Genomic DNA, 21868 nt, shown 5'->3' with positions numbered 1-21868 from the left:
TGGCTGGGTGTACAATGCGCATAAGAGCAACGCAGAAGTAATTACGGAAGTAATTACGTCAGTAGTGTGTGTGTGTGTGATGGTCAGCATGCTCGCCTCGCAAGCGAGCGGACCCGGGTTCGGTCCCCGGGCAGGGTGAAACTATGGGCAAGTATCTTTACGCCATTTGCCTCTGTCTACCCAGCAGTAATTGAGGACCTGGGTGTTAATTAATTTGCGGATTGTGTTCCGGGGTAATGGTTAGCCAGTGCAGTTGGCGAGTTGTTCGGTCTTCTCGAACTATTCCTTGACACTGGATCATAAGAACATAAGAACATAAGAACATAAGAAAGTGGGATACTGCAGGAGGCCGACTGGCCCATACAGGGCAGATCCCTTTCACACCCATCCCAGCACTTCCATGTGCCTATCCAACTTCGTCTTGAAGCTCCCTAGCGTCCCCGATCCTACTATAGCTCAGGGTGTGTTTGTCGTGTTGGCGACAGCTTCTACACCTTAAACAAATTCACGCCAAGGTGGCCCTTGTGCCGGCCATCCTCGTTACACGAGGGGCAATCATTATAGTTGACTATAGACAGTGTACGGTTTTCCCTGCACGAATACACACATATCAATTACAGTATCTCGTTAACTGTGGCTACGGGGTATGGCTTTTTTATGTTCATATTCACATTTCCGAAATCAAACAATCGATCAGTTAAAAAACATTTATTGTCATGAAAAATAAAGTACATATTTCACCACTTCATTCACACACCTCTCTACGACAAGACAGAAGCGCACATCATCCATTCATCCACTGAGACATCAAGAACAATAATAAATAGTGGTGGAAGTGGCTTTAACAACCATACCAAAAAGATTACACGAAGTTAATCACATCATAAAAGATTAATCATATACGAAGACCGTGTGCGTTCAGTGCCTAGAGTGTGACCATTCAGGATGTACTCTACAACGTTGAGTGGGGAAGAACTCCTACAGTATGACTAGAGTTCGTTAATGATAATGAAATGTGTACTTACAGTATGATTGTTGGTGGCAACTCTATGAAAGACATAGTGACACACGCATACACCCTCTGTTAGGTTCGTGGTCATTACAAACGCCTTATTTCTGTTTTAATCACACTTAATTTATCTATAGTCGACGTTGAATGGGTTTAACAAGATAGCAGATCATGGCACTTTTTTCAAACAGATTGAGATAACCCTGAGAGTTTCTGTGTAGGAGACCAGGAAGTGTGAGCTGTGAGCTTCAACATATATAAATAATAAAAGGCATCGTCATAAAACTTTCTATCCAAAAGTATCCACAAGAGGAGTCAGGCCTCAAAATACTATAAACTGGGGCATTAGTTCTCTCTCAGTCATCACAGACACAGACATTAAGAAACATGTCTGTAATATATATACAATATATATATATATTCTAACAAATATTTTCCTGTGTTGCCACAAGTCACACAGACACACTGACAGTTATCGCTGAGGGTTGAGCCAAACTTAAGGTAATTTGTCTCTCAATAAAGAGAAGCCAAGTTGGCCCCCCTACTTAGGCACACATCGTCTGCAACACTCAAAAGATCTCAACACTGAACATATATTACAGCTCCACCTTCTACGTGAACATATCATCAATGCCTCAAATTCTATTTACATTTTACAATTCTTATATCAGTAATAAATTAGCATAGTTATCTAGTCCATAAATTATCAACTTTTATGTCATGAAAAAACAGACGAACAAATCTGCATTATCGTCACAGTAGAAACAACTTCCAAACTTTCTAGCCAGAGTAGAACACCATGGAAGCTGTACTGTGTTGTTCATGTTATCCTCACTTAACTCTTACTGCTAATGTCATTTCGTTAGTCTAGGAGAAGAATGCAAAGATTTTAACTTGTCACCGTGATTCAAAGATATTAGTAAAGGATTTCGTTGAGCTACTTTGAACTTTATTTACGGTTGTATTGTTATGTAGCCTCTAATGCTCTTTTGTTGCTTTCGTCACAACATAGCGAGAGTTTTCACAAGACTGTACAGGTCATTGGTTACTTTAGTGATCATTTACAACGTTTCTCAGGTCTAGTTAGAGAATATGAGTAGTTAAGTAAATACAAAAAACTCATTCATCAATACACAAAGTCTTATAGTTTAGATTTGTTCCAGTCTGTGTTTAATGTTCGGCTTTTTGTGAACTGTTCTGGACATTGCACGACCTCCCACTGTTGTGTTGATTACCTCAGTAAAGCAATGTACCCTTTGTATTGTTTATCCCAGCTGTGGAACTCTTGTGAATCACTTGAGCTGAATGGATGACAAGTACACTATGGGCGTCAAGGATCACCTAGTCAATGTCGAGCTTCCTAAAGTTACGCTGGATGGTGTTGATGGCTTTCTCAATCTTCTTGGTCTTGGGCTTTTTGTTGATGTTCATGTGATCCAACATGAGGACTCGACCACGAACTGCCAGGAGCTCCTTCTTGTACATTTCTGCAGAGTTTTATTGTGTGAGTTACGAGACAAACAAAATCATTCGTCGAAAAGAACACACTGTATATAAAGTAAATAATCCGACAGACAATCTTCTAAACTTGAGTAAGAAAATATTAACTAAGACAAGTACACGCTAAATATTAAAAGAAAAAAAAAGATTATATGACTAAAAATATAATTTTCTTTCATATTCAACTCTTATTAAGAAATGACAATATCCCATTAGCAAGAATAATATATATCAACAATTACTTCTGGTCGAATAGTCTGTGGTTTCATTGAACAAAGAAAACGGAGGTATCAGACCAGATGTGTTGTTGTCTGTAACTATAGCAAAGTGGAAGACATAAAGCTGACAGATCACACCAATTGCTTGCTTCTGAACTTACTGATTACATTTCAAGATCAATCCTCCTAACCTAACCTAACCAAACCAGTGTCACAAACCGTAAAGTCAAATCAGTTAATATGCTTCTCAATCTTTCTTTGTATTGTCATCCTCATCTACACCATTCCTTGGGCCCCCTTCTCTCTACCTATGTTCTGTTTCTCCTCCTCTTACTCCCCTTCCTCCTCTCCACCCTTTGTTCCTCCTCCTCCTCTCCCTCCTTTGATCCTCCCCATTCTCCAGCCTTTGTTCCTCCTCCTCTCCCTCTCCCTCCTTTGATCCTCCCCATTCTCCAGCCTTTGTTCCTCCTCCTCTCCCTCTCCGTCTTTCGCTGCTCTCACTTACGGATCATGTCAGCCATAGGGACGGTGCCGCCGTATTCTTTGGGCAAGATCCTCAACGGGACATTCTTCCTCAGCCTCGCCTCGTCACTGTGTATCTGTCACAACAACAACATCTTGAAAAAAACAACATATACAAACACACGCTCTAAAAAGTATCTTTGCGATATGGTGTTAGACAATATGACACAACGGCTCAGGAGTCGCGGTGTTCACTTTGAAATTCATCGGCCCTCTATGTAAAGATACTCTTTGGAGTGTATGAATGTTTGTGCGTTTAAAATGAATCAAAATAACATTAAATTAATTAATGTGGAATTTTTTACTAATTAATTATCCCTAAAAAAACTATTCCTTCAATGTGTTATTTTATGTTTATTTTTATAATGTGACTTTTTCCAGTTCATCACAACGATGCACTTTTCTCATGACAGCTTTAAGGGGTCATTAATATATTATGAGTCCTCTTACACTATCAGAGCTCAAGCTTTACCTGGAATCTGTTCTTGATCTTGTCAGAGAGGAGCGTCTTGGCGAACTCAAACACAGCGAAGAGAGCGGTGGGCAGGTTGAGGATGTGGATCTCTTTGTGACGCATCGGGATGGTCTTCTGTTGAGGGAGAGACAGTGTGTTAGGTGTTAAATATTGTCATTGGAAGTAAGGTATTCGGTACTACACTCCACTACTACCTTTACACTCCACTGCTACCTGTACACTACACTCCACCACTACACTCCACCACCTTCACTTTCCCAACTTTGTAATGTTCATCTCAATCTTTTGTGACACCTTCTTATTGGGAGTATTTTGCAAGTCGTCATAAAATTGATTTATTCTACAGTTTTTGATGAAAAGCGAGTGACAGAACATCATCTGCTTACCATAACTTACTTCTGAGTGTAGTAAGTCATGACGTGTCCACCTCACACCTCCGGCATCTTACTCTTCTTCCCCCCACTCGTAAATATGGAACTCATCCCTTGTAAATGTGCATCACGTAATCTACTTTACGTCATTAACACTTACCTCGCAGCACTGGAAGGCCTTCGTGACATCAGAAGGTGACCAAAGTGTTATTAAGGAGAGTCCAACGTCCTTCTCGTCAAAGATATAAGTGAAGCCTCGTACTTGATTCTCTTCGTCTTCTAAAAGGGATTCAAACCCAATCTGCATAGATCGCATCTGGTCTGACGTAGTGAACTGCGTGGGATCCATCTTGCCTGTGGAGTTACCAACACACCATGAATCATGGCCGCTCTACACTACTTTAATCATTATGATATCTTAGGAAGGTACAAAAAAAAGCAGCTACAGGAATTGCAGTGAGTGCAATGTCCCGCCTGCCTGCAGGAGTACACTGTACTCAGATCTGCACACTGTATGTGTTCGACACAGTAAGCTTGAATTTTGTTTCAATGTTGTTAAGTTAGGTTAGTGGTCCGGCAGAGGCACTTGTGCCCAGTAGACATAATATTAAGTCTCACCAGCGACGCTGAAGAAGACCCTGCGGCCGGAGTCGTCCCTCTCGGGCAAGGCGAAGAAGTAGCCGGTGGATATGAGCCGGTCAAGGGTCGGGTCGCGGACGTCGAGGCGAGTAAACCAGTGTGGTTGGTCGACCCGCATTTTAAGGTACTTTTCCAACAGCTCTTGTGACTCCCGCAATCGAAATTTCTTCATCCGCAGAAACCGCAGCAGGAAGTTCCCGTCTGTAAACAATAAGCAGCTGTAAGTAGTGTTATGGGGAGAGTAGGGAAGGACCTAGTGCCTTTAAACATTATAATATTTAATTGCTAGGTAACGCGTATGGCGGTGTGGGTGGCGGTGTTGTAGGTGAGGGTAGTGGTGTAGGTGGTGTGGGTGGCGGTGTAGGTGGTGTGGGTGGCTGTATAGGTGATGTGGGTGGCGGTGTAGGTGGTGAGGGTGATGGTGTAGGTGGTGAGGGTGGCGGTGTAGGTGGTGTAGGTGGTGGTGAGGGTGGTGGTGTAGGAGTGAGGGGGGTGGTGTAGGTGGTGAGGGTGGTGGTGTAGGTGGTGAGGGTGGTGGTGTAGGTGGTGAGGGTGGTGGTGTAGGTGGTGATGTAGAAGGTGAGGGGGCGGTGTAGGAGAGAGAAAGGTGAAACAAACAAGAGACACTGAAGGTTGATCAACACGACTGCTGTTTAAGACAACCTTGGTGGTACTCCTCTCTCTCTAGGTTACACCCGACCTAGTTACGATAACCTAACCTAACCAACCTCATTTAACCTAACCTAATCTTACTTAACCTAACCTAACCCAAACTAACCTACTCCATCCAAACCACTCCTAACCTAACCTCCCAAGTATAGCTTAAGAGTAGGGTGCCTAACCTACAGGTGATCCAATATCTTAATATACAGCATATATAATCACACACACACACACACACACACACAGACACACACAGACACACACACACACAGACACACACACATATGCACGCACACACGACTCTACATAGATTGAGAGAAGTCGACATGATGCAAACGTTTAAATACATTGTTTGTGCCATAAGAGCCTTAGTTAATGGGCAACAGCTAAGCATATACTGTAATATATACGAAATTTCCTAACCTAACCTTTAGAATCTTGTGTATACCAATGAAAAAAATTTTTGTGGTGGATTTGAGTAAAATAATTTATTGTCATTAATGGGGTGGAGAATGAAGTGTGTGGAATGAAAAAAATAGAAGGATTAAGAATGAATATTAAGCTTATAATGAGTCAAAGCTTAGTGAAGATTGACGTTAAGCTGGAGGGAAATTATTATTAAACTGTTACCGATACTTAGGGATTATTTGTCTTTAATATAATTTAGTTTTTCAGTCAAATTTGGCTTCTAGTTTAATTTACCAGTCAACACGTGAGGATTACTGAACCTGTAGTTGATACCTGGAAGTACAGTACAGTAAGCTTGAAAAGACGTTCTGAGTAATCTTTCTGTTATCATTGTTATCGCAGGGAATTTTCTTAACTTGTATTTGCACGTAATTTTGTACTTTTAGAGATGTTTATATAGCATGTTTGACCGTGTGTCTGTGTTAATGTAATACAGTACAGTCCCCGGTGCTAACCCAGTCGACACTTGGTGATGGCTTGATTCCTCCTCACGAACAGTCTCATCTGCTGGAGGGCGGCAGTGCGGGTGTTGTCGTCCTCGATGAGGTCCCTGGCGGCCAGCTTCCTGACCTCCATTGGCAGTGTGCAGACGTAGTCGTCCTCACCCAGCACCTCGCTCACCTCCCCTGCACCGAAGGGGCTCCCCATGACTCCTGCCGAGGGAAGAAACTGGGTTTAATTCTTCCATCTGGCACCCTACTTGTGTGTGTGTGTGTGTCACTGAGGTTCTGCCTGGGAGCACGGTATGACATGGGACATTGGAGAGAAAGTAGGAAAAAGGTGGTAGATGTATAATGAATGAGAAAAATGTAGAGTAAAACAGATAAAGAGGGAGAGAGAAACAGGTAGAGAAAGATAAGAAGAAAGATAAAGAAGGACAGTTTGAGGAGAGGAAAAAAGAGAGATTGTTTAACATATTTCCGTATTTGTTCTTCACAGTAGTTTGTATTATTCTAAATTCTTCCCCCCCCCCTCCCCCCTCCTCTCTCTCTCTCCCAATTTCAAGACTCAGTGACAATCCCCTTACTTCTAAACAGCCTCGCTTTTGTTTACATCGTCACCCGAGTCACCAGTGTGTGTGGGTGTCACTTTGTTTACAGGGTGGTGGCACGTTTCCCGCCCGACCTTGAGCTTGTGGCCTTCTGTAAAAAAAAACTTGAAATGCCTGAGTGAGCTGCGGCCCAATGTGGCCTAATAAAAGTACATGGACAAACAAAACTTATACAAGATATTAACATTCAGGAAGACATTACAGTATTAGCAAGTGACGATACAGAACAGGGGTGTCAACATCGCGATCCTAAAACAATGTTGCTGAAGTAACACGTGATATTTTACTCAAATTTTCAGGTTTCGCAAAATCTTCAAGCAGGAGTTAAACTCGTGACGTCAAGGTGTTGCATGTATATTACCCCAACAAATTAGTATGAGTTTAGACCAAACATTTCCTGGTGAATGAAGGTAAATTAGTGAAGACGCGCGCCCTGACATCTGGTGACCGACACCCCCAACAGGCACCACTTTCTCATCCTGGACTTTCACCCGCGGCATCCGGGTAACTGAGATGTGTGACGTCATTACCTGAGGGGGTTTAGTTACTCCATAGACGTTGTTCTGGGGAGGGGGTGAGGGAAGGGGACTGAGGGGGGGGGGGAGTAGGGGGTGAAGAAAGGGAAGGATTTGGAGAAGTGCGGAAGGTGAGAAGGGAAACGACCTCATATAACTTTGTCCTCCCTCACCCCGCCCCGTGCTGATGACTGCAACACACACACACACACACACACACACCTAGACGCTCTACCCTGAAAGATATGAACATTAAAACTCAGAAGCGACAATAAGAAAAAAAAATATAAATAAAAACTGTCAGAGGGTAAATAGTAAAATTATAAACATTGCAAAATAGTCTTGACAAACTCACAACAGCTGTCAGTGTTAAAAGCTGTCAGTGCAGCATAAACCACACACCAACACTGACGACACTTTATATATTATTACCGCTGAGTGCCACTGTCGATTTATTCCTACCCAGTGCCACTTGTTGCTAAATGAGATCCCATGGTTTTGTGGTGGACTGTCACTCACCACCACCAGAGCAACTACTGTCACATCCATACCAACAACAACACCACGAACAACAAGGCCATTAGAGATAGCCTTATTGTTGTTAGTATCAGCTGGCCTAATGCTACCGACACGAGAAATCCCACACTCGTGACGTCATTTTACTGTTCCCATATCCTCACCTAGCCTATAACCTCACCTAGCCTATATCCTCACGTAGCCTATATCCTCACCTAGCCTATATCCTCACGTAACCTATAACCTCACCTAGCCTATATCCTCCTCTATAACCTCACCTAACTAACCTCCCCTAGCCTATATCCTCACCTAGCCTATATCCTCACCTAGCCTATATCCTCACCTAGCCTACGTATATCCTCACGTAGCCTATAACCTCACGTAGCCTATATCCTCCCACGTAGCCTATATCCTCACCTGACCTATATCCTCGCGTAGCCTATATCCTCACGTGCCTATATCCTCACCTGACCTATATCCTCCTATAACCTCACGTAGGCCTATATCCTCACGTAGCCTATATCCTCACCTAGCCTACGTATATCCTCACCTAGCCTATATCCTCACGTAGCCTATAACCTTCACGTAGCCTATATCCTCACGTAGCCTATATCCTCACCTGACCTATATCCTCACCTGACCTATATCCTCACGTAGCCTATATCCTCACGTAGCCTATATCCTCACGTAGCCTATATCCTCACGTAGCCTATATCCTCACCTAGCCTATAGAATATTTGATTTGTGACACCATGTAAACACGTCATTTTGAATTGAATTGAAACAGTTTATTTAACCAGAAAAACACAGATACAGAGTGGATAATAATAACAATATTAACATGGCTGAGCCTGTTGAGAACCTGAGCTCTCCATGTTATTTGTGTTGTGAAATCCTCATCCTTGACGAGTTATTTTTTTTGAGAGAAACTTTGGCATAGTGAACAAAAAATTAACGCGGGAAGAAGGAAGAGTGAGAGGGAGAAACTGACTGACCTCTAACGACCTTCTAATACAGGGCTGAAAATGTTCTGCGTGAGGTTAGGTTAGGTTAGGTTAGGTTAGGTTAGATTTGGTTAGGTTAGGCTTAGATTGAACCGCGGATGATCAGAACATTTTCAGCGCGGTATAATCTCAGCACGCACAGGACTTTCAGTAGAGGCGACCGTGTGTGTGACAGAGAGAATAGAAGAAACAGAGAGAGAGAGAGAGAGAGAGAGAGAGAGAGAGAGTTGTATTTGTTAGTGTACGTGTGTGTGTGTGTGGTAATGAATACTGGCACTCACCATGTGTACCGTCACCACACAGTGTATCCTCCTGCACCAACACAGGTACAGTACATACACACTATAGCGCCACACTTTCTACCACAATACTTACACAAGTCTGCTCTAACAGCCTCAATTTTCACGCTGAAGAGGAAGGACCAGGAACTTCACACTATATTATTATAATCATCACCTCAACAACACCCCTTCCGTCCACACTAACTACCTGCTCCTTCCCCCCTTCCCCAACACACACACACACACACACACACAGGTCCTCCAAAGGTCACCCAAAGATAGCGCCGACCTCCTAACCTAGTGACCATTCATCAGAAAAAAAAACTTAACACGACAACATTCAAGATTCCTCGTCCGTCCGTCAGTCAGCACAAGCTCACCTGAACGTCATTACTACCTGCAGTCATTACCACAGCAGCTCTCTATTAATGCATTTCAAGTTGACAGATGTTCCGTCTCCCTGTCTGCTGGTTGATGAATGTGGTTAAACGCGTCTTTCTTTGTCTGACAGATGGGGTGTGTGTGTGTGTGTATAATAATAATAATAATAATAATTAACGGTTTATTGAAAAAGTTCTGCAGCCCGAAGGCTGAAAATATACATTGGGCATAAATGACTTATTACATACATTGGTGGTTTAACAAAAGCCTTCATTAGAGAAAGGTGAAGGAACATACAGTGAACATACAGATTAATGTAAGTGTTGAACAGCAAAAACGTAGTGTAGTAACTCCCTCCCAGATGGTGTTAGGAGGGACCTCACGTGGTGTAGTAGTTCCCTCACAGATGGTGTTATGAGGGGCCTCACGTGGTGTAGTAATTCCCTCACAGATGGTGTTATGAGGGGCCTCACGTGGTGTAGTAATTCCCTTACAGATGGTGTTATGAGGGGCCTCACGGGTGTCCCTCACAGATGGTGTTATAACGTGTGTGTGTGTGTGTGTGTGTGTGTGTGTGTGTTAAGAGAAAAAGAGAGATAGACAGAGAGAAAGATAGAATGATACAGATATAGACAGAAAGAAACAGAGAGACAGTAAATTGATCTATAAATATATAAGCGGAAATCAAAATTACTATCTTTAGGCATCAATAAGTGAAGTTACGAGGTAATATTATTCGGGGCTGAGTGACTGTGTTTATATTTGGGGGATGAGTGATTATGTTTATATTCGGGGTTGAGTGACTGTGTTTTATTCAGGGGCTGGTGACTGTGTTTATATTCGGGGCTGAGTGACTGTGCTTATATTCTGTGTTTATAGGGGCTGAGTGACTGTGTTTATATTCGGGGGCTGAGTGAATGTTTATATTCCACCCCCGTGATGTCACAACTCACAACCCTGTAACCCAACTCAGCTGACTGTCTAAAAGCGCCACCACCACCACCACAACTACCACACACACCACCACCACCACCACCACAACACCACACACCATCACCACCACCACACACCATCACCACCACCACACACCATCACCACCACACACACCATCACCACACCACACACACCACCACCACCACCACAACACACACACCATCACCACCACCACACACCATCACCACCACCACAGACCATCACACCACCACCACAGACCATCACAACTACCACCACACACACCACCACCACCACACACCATCACCACCACCACACCATCACCACCACCACACACCATCACCACCACCACACACCACCACCACAACTACCACCACACACCATCACTACCACCACCACACAACTACCACACACCATCACCACCACCACACACCATCACTACCACCACCACCACAACTACCACACACCATCACCACCACCACACACCACCACCACCACCACAACTACCACACACACCATCACTACCACCACCACCACAACTACCACACACCATCACCACCACCACAGACCATCACAACCACCACACACCACACCACCACCACCACCACCACACACCATCACCACCACCACACACCATCACCACCACCACACACCATCACCACCACCACAGACCATCACAACTACCACCACACACTACCACCACACTACCACCACCACCACCACCACCTACCACCACCACACACACTACCACCACCACCAGTTATGTAGGCCAATGCTTCTCGGTCAGACGCGGGTGAACTGAAGATACGCTTCTTGTTGTTCTTGTTTTTTTATTTTGCAATTGTTGGTGGTGAGGTGAGTGTGTTGTTGCTGGTGGTGGTGGTGGTGGATGATAGTGGTGGTGATAGAATGTGATGGTCAGGTGAGTGTAGGATGAGAGTAATTGTTGAGAGAGAGAGAGATGGTCACAGGAGTTCGATTCATGACACACACACACGAGCAGGTTAATTATCTTCTGCTTTGTCAGGACACTCACCGCACCTGTAGGCCGACCCCATCTCCCGGTGTACCTGAAGGGGGAGGAGGCACTTGAGCTTGAACCTCTCTTTCACTACCACTGACGTCAAGGTTACCAGAGGAGGACCTCTTACCTCCACCCTCCTTACCTCTACCTCCATCCTTCCTTCTACCTACCATTACCTCCATCCTCTCTACCTCTTACCTCCACCCCCCTTACCTCTACCTCCATCCTTCCTTCTACCTACCATTACCTCCATCCTCTCTACCTCTTACCTCCACCCTCCTTACCTCTGCCTCCATCATCCCTATCTCAACATTCTACTTATGGTGAGTTAAGTAAACAGACGAGAACAACACCACCAACAACAACAAAAACACCAATTACAAGTAAAAAAAACAGAAACGGAGAAAAAAACACAACAAAACACACACAAGGTTCCAACATAAGCACAAAAACATAAGAATGGAGGAAACTGCAGCGGGCCTATTGACCCATACTGGGCAGTCCCATTTACACCCAACCCCTATTGCTCATATGTCCATCCAACCTATGTTTGAAGCTATCCAGCGTATTCGAGTTAATGATGATGTTTGGTAACTTGTTCCACTCATCCACTACTCTGTTTCCAAACCAATATTCACCTTTGTTTAGCCCTGACTTAGAAACCTTCCATATCAGGATAGGCTAAAGAAACTTAACTTGCATTCCCTAGAAAGACGAAGAGTGCGGGGAGATATGATAGAAGTATTTAAGTGGGTGAAAGGAATCAATAAAGGGGATATAGATAAAGTTCTTATAATATCCGAACAGGATAGGACTCGGAGCAACGGATTCAAGTTGGATAAGTTTAGGTTTAGGAGGGAGATAGGAAGAAACTGGTTCACAAATAGGGTGGTGGACGAGTGGAACAAGCTTAGCAACTTTGTAGTAAGTGCGGGAACTCTGGAAAGTTTCAAAAGGAGGCTAGATAGATTCATGGATGATAGAGAGTGGTAGTAACTCTCGACAGGAGCTGCCATGCACAGGCCAACCAGCCTATTGCAGACTCCTTATTTTCTTATGTTCTTATAAACCTCGATCATATCGCCCCTCACTCTACGTCCCTCGAGGGAGTGCAGATAAAGTTTCTTTAACCTGTCTCTATTCAAGGTTCCTACATACATACATACAGTTGCCTCTGAAGATGTCTTGAATAAAGACGAAAGCTAAGGTGCTCCGTTGTTTCCCTTTTCCCGTGTGATTTTATCAAGATTTATCTTATCCACGTTTTCATTGTGGATCTACATACATACATACATACATTAGACTGTATTATTCGTGATGCCCAGGTGGCGTGATGATGATGATAATAATAATAATAATAATAATAATAATAATAATAATAATAAATAAGTACTTGTCTACCAACATTAATTAGTAATGCATTTATATACCAACACTGATTTCACTTCACTGTGTCACGGACGAATGAACAGACAGACAAATAAACATCGCTAGGTAGTACACTCGGTCCCGGGGATAATAACGTCATTGGATGTATGTGAGGTCAGGTAGAGGTCAGGTAAAGGTCACTTAAGTGTATCATGACCTTTGACCCCCACTAGGTAACAAACTATAAAACTGGGTGGGCCAGCTGAATGGGTGGGTGTAAGGGGTGGGTGGGGCGGCTGAAGAGATGTGAGAGACCCGCTGCAGTTTTCCTCCATTCTTATGTTCTTAGGAGTGGGAGGGGGTGGAGGGTTGAGAGCCCCCGAGGGATGGACTGTCACTCAGCCAGAACTATCAACTGAAGTGATGAGAAGTTCAGTATATACAGTAAACTTAAGGTCTATAACAACTCGAGACAGTATTGGAACGTCACGACGCTACGCTAAGGGGCAAAACAGTGTTATAACTCTTACCATAATACTGATTCCCAATTATCATAAATATACCCACATGGAAACAAACTATTACCAGTATGATAAATAAATCGTCATACTAAATAATAAGTGAATGTACGTCTAAGTAAACATAGATAATCAGAATACAATTAGTTCCAGTAATTTATTTATATTCGCTACGTTAAAATATTAAAACAAAAAAAATTAATTATTACCAGATCCAAACTAATTTTTTTTTTAGAATAACGAAATGGAGAGTAAAACTGGTTTATTTCTGGAACACTAGTGAGGAATGGTGAGCTGGAGTGGTCATGGGGTAGCTTGGTGAAAGGTTACTTGCCTCACCATCACCACCACCTCTCCCCCGTGGACATCACCCCCCCCCCTCCCTACGTGCTTGGTCCACACTTACACAATACTCACCACACTTCTGTTTAAGAGCTGAGAATGAGTGTTAATGATTGTTGGTAGGTTATGGTGACTGTTAGTGACTGCTGGTAGGTGATGGTGGCTGACTCAAGGAAGACACTACATAACACAGTCAGTTCCGTCACCAAGAGGAAAACAATAAGACCGCTGAAGTATAGACGACAAAAACTTCTGCGTCCTTAAACCCAACATAGTACAATCGGATTCTGTTTCAGTACCTTGCCAAAAATATGTGAAGATAATGATTTATTTTAATATTAGGAGATGAAATAAATTAGGTTATATTGCCCTCTAGTAGCCGTAATAGGTGAATTTTATAATAATACTAAGGTTACATCAGGACAAGATCATCAGTGTAAATACCTAAGTCAGCACTAGTACAGGGACCCCCTCTTATAAACGCCTTGAGTTGGGTGAGTCAGTCAGCCCGGTCAGGTACTTTCCCGGCGCCCAGAACTGACCTGTCTAGCCAACCTCAAAAGTGTGTCAAGTGATTATTGCAAGAGTATTATACAGTTTGGAGACAGACAGATGTCAGTACACACGCACGCAGATGCCAGTACACACACACACACACATTTTTCACCTTATATAATTATTGTACGTGCGTCACCAAATAATTACTGCTCCCCCCAAATCAAGGTCAATGTGCTGTCTCTCCCACTACCTCGCCCTCCTCTCTCTTTCCTCCCGCCTCTCTGTTGTCCTCCCGCTCAGAATAAAAAGGAAAAGTTAATTTACAAGTCTAAACACAAAGATAGGTTATAAGAAAGGTGAAGATGCCAAAAGACGATACCATAACCCTGATATGAACACAACGAACACAAAGGTGATAAAACCGAGTTATATAAACATAAGATTCAGGTTAGTATTATCCAGAATTCACCACCAACGCCGTCATCCTCCCTAGTGTTTTATCTCGCTCTCACTGGTGTTTGTTTTGCTCAAGATGTCAATAAACGAAAGTGTTTGGCTGGTTTGTGTTGGTTACTTCGCGTAAATAAACCGTCTGGTGTTATAATCATCTCTCACACAAAACAAAAGTGGAATTAATCACTCGAAAGGCTTCATAAGTCTTAGTGAAGGATTATCTACCTCAGACATACACTGCATTATAGATCAGACATATCTCTCTCTCTCCACAGTTACTTAAGGTGTTATGTCTCAGCTGACTCGTGAATCGCTCTAACGGGGGTGAATCTCCATTGTTCCTCAGTGTGGTAATTACGTTATCGTTAAGTCATGATAAAAGTGGTTGTGTAGGGAGTGACTTCACAACCTGACTGACTGACCGTTTTATACTTAAAAGGCGCGGGGGAAAAACGGTGCCAATTTTAATTCAGTGTTGCCACATATTTCCCAAAGTATTTAAGGGTATCAAGAATACATCAAATGATAAATGAAAAAAAAATATAGTTCCTCCTATTTAATAATAATACCAATTATTGTTTAGACACAGTAACGAGTACACATTAATATTTATGTATGATATAATGAAAGATAAATGACATAAGAACATAAGAATGGAGGAAACTGCAGCGGGCCTATTGGCCCATACTGGGCAGTCCCGTTTACACCCAACCCCTATTGCTCATATGAGCATCCAACCTATGTTTGAAGCAATTCAGCGTATTCGAGTTAATGATGATATTTGGTAACTTGTTCCATTCATCCACTACTCTGTTTCCAAACCAGTGTTTACCTATTTCACGCCTAAATCTAAATTTGTCTAATTTAAAACCATTGTTACGAGTTCGCTCCTGGTTGGATAGTTTGAGTACCTTTGTAAGCCCTGCCTTCCACTTATACACCTCTATCAGGTCGCCCCTCGCTCTACGTCTCTCGAGGGAGTGCAAATTAAGATGCTTTAACCTGTCTCTATACTCAAGGTTCCTAATGCCCGGGATTAGTCTTGTCATTCTCCTCTGAATTCTTTCCAAGGATTCTATATCCATTCTGTAATACGGTGACCAGAACTGAACTGCGTAATCCAGGTGTGGTCTCACAAGAGCAAGATACAGTTTTAGGATGACCTCGCTAGTCTTGTAACTAACACTCCTTTGTATGAACCCAAGTACTTTATTAGCCTTGTTACGAGCAAAAACACATTGTTTACTTGGCTTAAGGTTCCTACTTATCATTACTCCTAAATCTCTCTCGCAGTCGGATTTCTCTATGGCATCGTTGTTCATCTGGTATCTGGTTTCCCTGTTTACATCTCCTATACTGAGTACTTTACATTTGTCCACGTTGAATTTCATCTGCCATTTTTCAGACCATTCGAAAAATTTGTTTAGATCTTCCTGTAGTTTTGCGAGTCCTCGTCAGATTTAATAACACGTCCTATTTTAGTGTCATCAGCAAATTTGCTTATGTTGCTGTCTATGCCGATATCTATGTCGTTTATGTATATAATAAATAATAATGGTCCAAGTACTGAGCCTTGGGGAACTCCACTTGTGACGTTGCTCCAATGGGACTTAGTGCCGTTAATGCTCACTCGCTGTTTCCTGTCCTGTAACCACGCCCTAATCCATTTAAGGATGTCACCTTTGATGCCATGAGCTTCTACCTTTCTAATTAGTCTTTCGTGGGGGACTCTGTCGAAGGCTTTGCTAAAGTCGAGATATACCACATCATAATTGTGCCCCTCGTCCACTGATTCGAAAACTGATGAAAAGACATGTGGCAGCGTCGCAGCTCTGACCCTAAGGAAAGAGTGTTTCCTGCTAACAATGCGGGTCATCGCCTACATTACTGCACACCTCGAGGCTGTTGGAGACTGTGCTTACTGTCTTAACAATCCATAAGCTAAACTTTCCACTAATTGAATACGTTAGAACACATGTAACTAGTTGACCCGAGGTATAGTCAGTCACCCACAAAGCTCCTCTCGCCTCTCCTCCAGAATCACGAACCCTCGAATTCAGACTCATGAATCTGAAGCATTTATGGACAGAATAATACATCAGTGTCTACTGCTTCGGGTTTACGAGTCTGAATCTCGGGATTCAGGAGGCGAGAGGACCTTCTTCTTAGATTTATTACCATGATGATTAAGCTCACATTGTTACGGTCCCAGGGTTAACGAGAGGATCACCACACGTGTTAACAGTTAGCCAGGGAACATACGTACAGACGTTACTAATTACTGGAGAATATAGTCACAAGTATTAACCGGGAGATGTTCCGTGGTTGTGGTGGAGATGTTCCGTGGTTGTGGTGGAGATGTTCCGTGGTTGTGGTGGAGATGTTCCGTGGTTGTGGTGGAGATATTCCGTGGTTGTGGTGGAGATGTTCCGTGGTTGTGGTGGAGATGTTCCGTGGTTGTGGTGGAGATGTTCCGTGGTTGCGGCGGAGAGACAGGTGGCCGCAGTAGGTCAGTGGGGTGAGCAGCACCGTTACCACAACATTAAATATATTCAGTTATTGCTAGACAGACAGACAGACAGACATCTAGATTTATTACTTAGAGATCATCCGGACATTTGTATCATCCGGACATCATTGTTTAAGTAAGTTACATAAAACTAAGCGTTATATAATTAAACCATAACTTCTAACACAATAAACAACATAGACTTTTACTTTACCTTATAAAAAGTCGTTTCTGCTCACCATGGTTACCTTTATATTACAGCATCATGATTGTGTTCTTCAGAGGTTTTACAAAATGGCCGAAATTCTGTGACAGTGTGTGTGTGTGTGTGTGTGTGTGTCTACCGTCTAGGAGTGAACTATATGGGTCAAGCTGCCCTGGGCCGTTAACGGGATGAGAATGATAAACGCGAACACAGCCTGAAGGTACAGCGATCACAGCAAGAAGTTAAAACCATTGTAAGTCTGTGAACAACCCGGTGCAACAGTATAAACACACTCCCGTTACGTCAGCTGTTCTGGTGGGTAATCAAGTGTAGTATTTATAAAACTAACTAGAGACGATGAACCCCCCAGTCTAATGAACCTGTTAAACATTAATAAAACTGAGGGTAGATACACTTACGAGTATGTGAATGAAAAAGAGCAATCGAGTCGTGGAAACAGGTCAGCGAAGGTGTGGTGAGGACTGTGAGGTGTGGAGACCGTCTGAGACTCTCCCGGGCTATGATCCAGGCGTAACAACTTAACGTGTGAAGCAGCCCAGACCTCAACATATGGGCACCCCCCCCCCCTTCTAAAACTGCTAATCTTCCCGAGGTGACTAGAAAAATATCCTTTATTGTCTTCTAAAATCTACAGAAACACCCCCCCCCCAAAAAAAAGAAGTAATTCCAATATTTCAAACACATTATTGGTGATAGGATGATGACAACCGAGTAAGAGCATCACCTATAATTTAAGTTGACAGATTTCAGTATTAGGTTTACGAACTCCCGCTAAATGTTAACACCATCTGTATATAGTGTGGTCAACCAAACACAACTTCTTTCACAATTATGTAGTATGTGTGTGTGTTGCCAGATGGCGTTGTCTCCCCGTACCCTTTATGCTTACCTTAGTCACTTTCCAGCATCAAAATTGGAAAGCATTTTATCTATCTTTCTTCGTATCTACTATATATCTATTTACTACCCATCTATCTATCCGTGGCAAAGAAGGTAATTACAGTATTGAAGATAGTTAAAGGATTCAGCTTAATTATCACTTAACTATCAACACGAAACTTTGACAAGATATGTGATAAAAAAATGGTGTATATTTAACAACTCATGAATAATAACTGGGTGAATATTAATGGCCTCTGGTACACCCCCTCACCCGCCTCAGAATTACCATCAGTCACCCATCTGGTTCTCCTCCCATGTTTTCTACTTTCCCTGTGTTGTTATTATTCACCCGCTGCCTCAACAGTTTCCTTATGCACAACCGTAATCATCAGGTCCAGGTGTGTAGTCGTCAAATAATTACCTGTATTGACTTAAAACAAACCTACATCATTAACCTGAGTGTGTGTGTGTGTGTGTGTGTGTGTGCGCGTGTGTGTGTAAACTGTTAACAATCGTATAAACTTGAGCTATACGTCGCCCACCTGGTCTCCGATAAACTAATAGTAAACAAATGAAATCCAAACACACTTTCCTCATCACAGTTCAGTGACTCAGAACTTCAGGCACGTACCACAGTTTGTATCTGTATGTACTGAAGGAGACGAACGCTAGTCTCTGATTAATTGATGGCTCGTGAGTAAAATAGGATTCATCTTATGTTCACCAAGTATCCTCAAAATCCTATACGGGACATATAGACAGGTTGAACAAGGACGCGATGACAGAAAGGATCTAAAAGACTATTTCCTTCCCTAGATAAAAAAACAAAAAAAATATTCAAACAGATTCAGGAATGTTGATCCACGAGCGAGGTCATATTATCACAGGTAGCCATAGGTAATATTCCCCGGAATTATTGTCAGGGCTGTAGGCAAGTTAGAACCTCTCAACAACATAACTATATGTCATTACCATTTAAGTCAGGGTCACGAACTGTAAACAATTATTAGAATTCGGCAATAGAACCGTACTCACTTCCTGATGAAGGAAGGAACAGAAGCACTCAGTAACACCACTACAAAGGTACACGTGATGACTACCTTCTTCACTATACCAGACAGACAAAGGAACAGACTTTGACCCCTCCACTGACCTTGTTAACCGAGTTGTTCCTTCCACCTACCTTAAGCCCTCCGAAGGTTAGGCTACATGGGGAGGGAGATAATAAAGACCTCTTTCTTGTCTAATTTTCTATCCGGTTTAAAATAGCCAATTACTTTTTCTGAGCTTTTGGAAAATGTTTGACTTTTGAGAATAAACTGATGTAGATAATTACCATGAATGTATAAATTAAATGGTGTGATAAAATTCATCTATACACTACAACTGCTCTTTAAATGTCAGTCTAATGTAACTTAACCTAACCTAACCTAACCTCGCCCATTTCACAATATGTTAACAAGAGATTGATCAACAACGAGAGGTTAAGAGAGTACAACAAAGAGGTGAAAGGCGGACATATTGCTGTCGTGCGTCGCTACACTGTTGGGTATTATCGCGTCCATTCCCTGTACTGGTTTTGGGGCCGCAACTTCACACCGACCCATCTTCGTTTTCTTTGTCTTCCAGCAGTGTGAAGTGAGGACCCCGCACCTCGTTATGCATGTATATGTACAGTATGTATATTTTAAAGATTGCTTATTTTTCCTGCTTGTGTTTCTGGGGATACTTATATACATTGGTTAGATGAGAGAGGGAAGGAGATAGATTGATAAAGTGAAACAAGAAGATACAGAAAGAAATAGAAGTCATTCCTAATATCGTAATCAATATAAGGTCACAATATATCATGTTCTTATTCCACGTTACAGGGGCGGATCCAGGAATATGAGGGGGGGGGAGGTGGTCCGGAACCCCCCTAGAGATATCATATGTCTCTCTCTCTCTTGGGTTATATTCTCCTTACACACACACACACTGAAGATGAACTTTTATTTACGTTATATATTACGAGACTAATTCCTTTGCAGTGAATTTTATTGGTCACTTGTTTAGTGTGCGCTCAATGTAGGTTAATTAGTGTGTGTGTGTGTGTGTGTGTGTGTGTGTGTGTCCATGTAATTGTATGTATGCATGTTTGTGTGAGGCGGTGCTTGTCCCAGCGTTAGCAAGAATGACTCATCACAATACCCCACACGTGTTATTAATGACTTATCAATCAATAAAATTCACTCAGGTAGCCTCAGCTGTCCTCATGACTGTCTTTAGTCCTTCATTAAACATTATTCCTTCTCCCTTCACCATGACACAGTTTGTGGCGTTAAAGTAATACCACTTCATTACACTCATATAATTGTTTTCTCTTACATACGAGTTACAAAACCATAAACTAGGAAGAAAGTTTAAGGTAATGGAACAGTGACCGTCTTACCTGATGTGGTGTATTAATTCCCAAGAAAAGAAGAGAAGTTTAGAGAAGTTAACACAGGCAGGCGTAGCACAGAGCGTAGCACACAACCTCTCACCACCACGACCCAATACACACTGAAGCTGAAGCCAGGCTGTGAGAGTCCGCTCCGGTCTACCCTCTCACCCGTTCACGTGCGTCCTCCCTTAAGAATCATTTTTCCTAGATTAATTGGCATTTATCCGACTCATAAGCAAATAGTATTTTGCTAAATTCAACAGCCAATAGTTTGTTTTGTGTAGAGTTGTGTAAGGTTGTGTTAGATCTGCTCTCATGATCATATTTATCGTTTAACGAAAATTATTGATCGATTCGTTTTTATAGGATCTGTCGAGAGTGGAGGGTGGCGGGTGCTGGTATGGGCGGTGAGGAAGAGAGGTGGGAGGGCAGGGAGGATGAGGGGGAGGGGGAGGAGGAGGGGAGCTGGAAGAGGGGGACGAGGGCACGGAGGAACAGGGCGAAGGCAGGGAAGAGGAGGAGGGAGAAGGCAGGGAGGAGAAGGGAGGAAGAGGGAGAAGACACGGAGGAGAAGGATGGGAAAGGCAAGAAGAAGAAGAAGAAGAAAACACAGAACCCTCCTGCTCATCCTCTCCTCAAGGACGATGGAGTTAGTTAAAATGCAGGCCTTATCCTCTGAGAGTCTCTCCGAGAGAGACTCGTATAAGCATTAGGACGCATCAGGTGTCATGGCAACATTTGGAACATGAAAAACAAACCCACAAGTCTCCCTGATTCTTATTTTTTTATCATACTCCTTCCCTTTTCAGTACAGGAGTGAGATTATAACGAACGACCATGCACGGTAACATTAGCCCCGGAAGTGAAGCGACCTGACAGTTGTGTTAAAACGGAATTGGTATTTGGGTCACAGGATGGCTGGCCAATCCAGGACCAGTGTTGTCATGAGTGAGTCATAATTTGTTGTTGCTGCCACTTACTGTACATGTTTGTTTTTTACGTGATTGAAAAGTTAATCTAATGACTACATATCTTACAAGGTTGAAGTGTAGGGGAAAC

The 21868-nt window shown here is 42.7% G+C and overlaps 1 protein-coding gene across 1 annotated transcript; it reads right to left on the bottom strand.

The window, feature by feature from the left end:
• Nucleotides 1-693: 693 nt before the first annotated feature.
• Nucleotides 694-20944, bottom strand: LOC121855314 (alpha-tocopherol transfer protein-like). The gene is made up of 7 exons (XM_042350213.1): nucleotides 20816-20944; nucleotides 6321-6518; nucleotides 4714-4935; nucleotides 4256-4449; nucleotides 3722-3838; nucleotides 3233-3326; nucleotides 694-2496 (listed from the first exon to the last, which is right to left on the bottom strand). The coding sequence occupies exons 2-7, from the start codon at nucleotides 6511-6513 to the stop codon at nucleotides 2351-2353; spliced, it is 966 nt and encodes a 321-aa protein (XP_042206147.1). The 5' UTR covers nucleotides 6514-6518; nucleotides 20816-20944; the 3' UTR covers nucleotides 694-2350.
• Nucleotides 20945-21868: the final 924 nt, after the last annotated feature.

Source organism: Homarus americanus, unplaced genomic scaffold, assembly GCF_018991925.1.
Source record: "Homarus americanus isolate GMGI-L3 unplaced genomic scaffold, GMGI_Hamer_2.0 scaffold1024, whole genome shotgun sequence".
In the NCBI taxonomy this organism is placed as follows: Eukaryota; Metazoa; Arthropoda; class Malacostraca; order Decapoda; family Nephropidae; genus Homarus; species Homarus americanus.
Note: the sequence above shows the minus strand (reverse complement) of the source record. Positions and strands in the feature narration are given on the sequence as shown.